Genomic DNA, 5,000 nt, shown 5'->3' on the forward strand with positions numbered 1-5,000 from the left:
GCCATGAGGAGACCGCTGCCTAGCACCTCCTCCTCCAGGTACACACACACACACTCCCAGGCCACAGTAGTTATTGCTGTGTCTTCAGACAGGACCAGACCTTTTGACACCTTTAACAGCAGACCAGTCAGTGCGTTCTTTCATCAGATGACAGTGAAACAGGAAACCAAGCAGGAAACAGCTGAAAGCAGCGAGTTAGACCTGCTGCTGTCTGCTGAGGGGGGGGGACGTCACAGCTTCATTCACACATCCTGATGTGAAGTGATCTGATCTGCTGTATATGACGTGATGTATATATGATAACTCTCCATCAGCCACATCACTCATCTGATGCATCTGTTTTGCATCTCACAGTCGTGCAGCTGAAGTTGTTTGGCAGCAGCTCATAAAGATCTCAGATCTGTCACCCACAAAGATCCTTCAGCAGTTACACTGATCTGAGATCAGACAGACGCAGCAGCAGCACATTACACCTCCTGTATGACCGCATGGGTTGGAGCCGTCTTTGTTAATGTGACTGTCGATTTCAGTGTAACACACTGACGTAGTTACACTCTTACAAGCGTCTCTTGGCAACATGAAAGCTCCATCTCTCTCTTTTAGCTCTGGTTTTGGTCTCCTCCAGCTCTTTAGCTGCTAAATGCTGCTCTATGTTCAGCAGCTGCTCTCTGACTGAGTCTGTCTGCTGTTTGCTGCTCAGCAGGAAGTGATCAGAGGCTTTTTACTGCTTCTTCTCTAGAAACGAGGCTCTGAGAGTGAAGCAGAGCGGTGAAGTCGAGTCCGACAGATAGACGATGGGCTGAAAGTCTCGATAAAGCTGCTGAAGCTGAAGCTGCAGGTTCAGGTTCAGATCTACCAGAGACTCCAACACTGTCAGTTCAAACAGCGTTAGTCCAAAAATCTTCATTATAGAGCGTTGTTGGACATTTGTTTAGCCTTGATTAGGTAACAATAGTGGAGAGCTGCCAAAGCAAAGGTCCACAGATGGACCTGAAGACCTGAAGAGGACACGATGTGATTTAATCTTCAGCAGGAAACACAGAGTCCAGACATACAACACACACACTCATGGACATGTATGTTTATAACACACCACAACATGTGTTACAGAGCTGTGTGTCCTCAGTCATATCGTAACATATCAAAGCTTAGCTACACACACGCACACGCACACACACACACACGCACGCACACACACATGCACGCACACACGTACACACGCACACACACCTACGCACACTCACACACACACACACACACGCGTGCACACACACACACACGCTTGCTTGCAGGGTTTGCCCTGACCTCTTCTGTTAAATCAATGCGGTCGCAAGAGTCGTCTGTCTGTCTGCTGAGATACCTGCCCTGCAGCGTGCACACACACACACACACGCACACACACACACACACGTGTCAACCACTGACTCAGATTAGTGTGTGTGTTACTGTGTGTGTGTCCTCTGTCTTTTTACACTCCCTCTCTCCTCTCTGACTCCAAACACCTCTCCTGAGACCTCCCACACACACACACACACACACACACACACACACACACACACACACACACTCACACACACTGGGAGGCAGTGAAGCAGCTCCATATAGAAGTCTCTAAGTCTTTATTAATGTTGGAGTCTTCATTCACATACATCTCACTGTATAGGCAGGTCACACACGCACACACAATAACACACACACAACAACACAAGACACAACACACACACACAAAAGCAACAACAATTACACACATAAGTAAATACACACTTCAATGTCTTAACCCCCTGTTCTGGTGAATGAGAGGGCTTTGGTATGTCAGAGCTATTGTATATGTGTGGGTGTGTGTGTATACTTGTGCTTGCTACATAGTGAGGACCAAGTTTTTAACCAGCAGAGTGAGGACACAACTTCATAGGACGTTATGAAGGTTCAGACTTGGTTTTAAGGGTCAGGCTAGAATTAGGTTTAGGTTAAGTTTAGGTATTTAGTTGTGATGGTTAAGGTTAGGGTAAGGGGCCAGAGAATGCAGTATGTCAATGAGGGTCCTCACACGAATTCAAGTACAAGACCACACCAACAAACATGAGAACATGCTCATGTCTGCAGACAGTTAGTGATGCTGACTGGTCAAACACAGCAGTTGAATCTTGTGTACAACATCTGTTCGTTCATCACAGTTCTGCAGCAGTGAACTGAAAGAACAGCCTGATTATTTTGTGTTGATGTGTCTCAAACAAAACCGTCTCTTTTCAGTCCTTTATTGTCTTTTTGAAGCCAAACGAAGAACTTTTAGTTTCTGATTTACTGTTTTGTTGAAAGGCTGACGATGTTTGCAGTACCAATGATGTTGGTGGTAAACGCACAGAAGTAAGACGCTGTGTTTTCATGTATCAGCAGATTGGAATCTGTTACTGTCTTTAAATCCTCCTCCACAACTTTAACTGCACTGATTACTGATAATTATCAGGCCGACGATGTATCAAAATGGAATACGAGGAGTTAACAATGCTGCTGTCTCTCCTGTGTGTGTGTGTGTGTGTGTGTGTGTCCAGCTCTGCCAAGAGGATAAAGTGTATGGAGGAGGATGTGGACAGTCCAGGCGAGGAGTCCTACTACCCCAGTCAGGGTCGGTCTCCGGGCAGCGGCAGCCAGGCCAGCAGCTGGCACGACGTGGAGCCAGGTACAACCAGCCCTCAGTCCCCACCTCCTCTAACAACCCCCGCCCTCCTCACCAGCAACACCAAGCTTAACACCCTCCCCCTTCTCCCCTCCTCCTCCGCCATACACACACTTCATGCACATCCCAACTTTAACCTGCCGGAGCTTTGGAGACACAGCGATGCTTTCATGTAACAGTGTGAAGGTGATGCTGACAGCAGGGAGGGGAGTGTGTGTGTGTGTGCGTGTGTGTGTGTGTGTGTGTGTGTGAGAGAGAGAGAGAGATGTGACATGCATGTATGTAAACAAGGTGAACATACTGTGTGTTTGTGAGAGTGTGTGTGTTGCGTTTGGACTCGCAGGTACATAAGAATGAGTGTCTCTGTGTCTGTGTGTGTGTGTGTGTGTGTGTGTGTGTGTCTGTCTGTGTCTGTGTGTGTGTGTGTGTGTGTCTGTGTGTGTGCGCAAAGAGAGTGTGTGTTGTAGTAATGCAGTGGTCTCTACACCTGACGAACACACTTCAACAATGAAGAGGTCCAGGTGATCTGATGACATCTGATCACAGACCTGTGAGTTCAGATATTGATAAATGTGTTTAGACTCAGTCTGGGGGGGGGGGACTCTCGCTCTTACAAAGCGAGAGTCATGTGACACACTTTGAGCAGTACCTGGGCTCATGTTACTCATACCATAACAAGGTAGTGAGACACTCGCTAGCACTTGTGCTAACTGTCACCCCCAGCAGTCACATGCCCCCGGTCCTCCAGGTCATAGTGAGATTGAAATACTCAGTTACAGTTTTTCTCAATGGCTTTGGTGCTTTTCTCACATCACTCTTAAAATTTGCACAACAGTTGGTGCATTTCTCAAAACAATTTGTGCAAACTGCAAAACCTAGTGGCTAACCTGCAAAAGCACATCACTTGCTAAAAATGGATAGTCCATCCCTCCAAAGCAAGTATTTATATCAATGAAACTGCCAGTGTCATCAAAATGAGAAGTCTTGACACCATCATGTATGAACAAGAGTCAAATGGTTTTGTCCATTTTCTTTATGACAGTTCATTCTCTCAGTGTTTTCCAAAAAAGGTCAGAAGTCGGTGACACTACCTGAAAATGCTCAAGACAGCACTCTACACTCCTTGTACAACCATTAAAAACAACAGTAAAGTTACACATTGCTGTAGTTAGAGGAGTAAGTGAGTACAAGACACTGAATACGTACGTTTCACATTTTTACTGTATATGTGCTTTGCAATTCTACAGCATTGTGCAAAAGAAAAATACACTGCAGTCAAACTGAACAAAGGTAAATCATTCTGGCACATCCAGACATTCCTGTCTGTCTGGCCATTTTTTTCTGGCCATAATTGTTCAATTTAGGAGACATTTCCAGGAAAAAATTATAAAGAAAGGTTAAAATTTGCTTGACAGAATTTGATTACTAGTTCAACAATTTTGTATGTAATGACTCAAGCAATAAAATCGCTTCAGAGGAAGGAGAAATTGCTACTATGATGTGCACAAATGACTAAATGTTGTTAGTTAAGAGAATTTTCATTCTGATCTGAGAAAAGCACCAAAGCAACTGAGAAAAACTGTAATACATAATACATTTACCTGATTACACTGCATACACCAGGCATGTCAAACCTGTTCCATAAAGGCACAGGTGGATGCAGGTTTTCGTTCCAACCAAGGAGGATCACCAAGTGATCAACCAATCACCCTCAAGGGATCACTTACTTTTCAGCCTAAGACTGAGATCAGCCGATTAAATGAGTCCAGCCAGGTGTGCTCAAAACCTGCAGCGGCCCTTTGTGGAACGGGTTCGACATACTTTTACCTGAAGTAACATTTGGTACAATGGCATACTTCCTCCATCACTGGCACACACACACACACACACACACACACACAGCTGCTGTGTCACACTGAACCAGAAACTGAGGTTAGCAGCTAACAGGCTAACAGGCTAAAGTTATCTATCGCTGGGACTCAGATGTAAACAGGAACACACTCAGTATTGTGTGTGTGTGTGTGTGAGTGTGTGTGTGTGTGTGTTATAACCTGTGACCCACACTTACAGAAGTACTGAATTGTTGAGGTATTGCCTCCATCTCTCTCTCTCTCTCTCTCTCTCTCTCTCTCTCAGTATATTCATGCTGCTTTTCTTTTTCTTTCCTCTTTTCGTTTCTTTTCTTTCTTTCCTCGTCTTGCGTTGGAAAGCTGGATATAAGCTGCGCGGCTCTCTAGCTAGCTCATTCATCTCCCGACAAGGTAAAGACTGTCAACACGCTTTTTATTTCCTGTTTACGTGTCTGTGAATCCGTCACCTCCACCTC

At 45.2% G+C, this 5,000-nt stretch overlaps 1 protein-coding gene across 1 annotated transcript in view; it reads left to right on the forward strand.

The window, feature by feature from the left end:
• The window catches only part of nfia (nuclear factor I/A), a 107,482-nt gene that overhangs the window by 85,267 nt on the left and 17,215 nt on the right, over nucleotides 1-5,000 (forward strand). Inside the window, exons 5-6 of the mRNA XM_041935006.1 lie at nucleotides 1-38; nucleotides 2,550-2,677. The exon at nucleotides 1-38 is cut by the window's left edge and continues 80 nt beyond it. Coding sequence (XP_041790940.1) covers nucleotides 1-38; nucleotides 2,550-2,677 — 166 coding nt within the window. The remainder of the gene's footprint in view (nucleotides 39-2,549; nucleotides 2,678-5,000) is intronic.

The sequence above is a fragment of the Chelmon rostratus genome, chromosome 4 (assembly GCF_017976325.1).
Source record: "Chelmon rostratus isolate fCheRos1 chromosome 4, fCheRos1.pri, whole genome shotgun sequence".
In the NCBI taxonomy this organism is placed as follows: domain Eukaryota; kingdom Metazoa; phylum Chordata; class Actinopteri; order Chaetodontiformes; family Chaetodontidae; genus Chelmon; species Chelmon rostratus.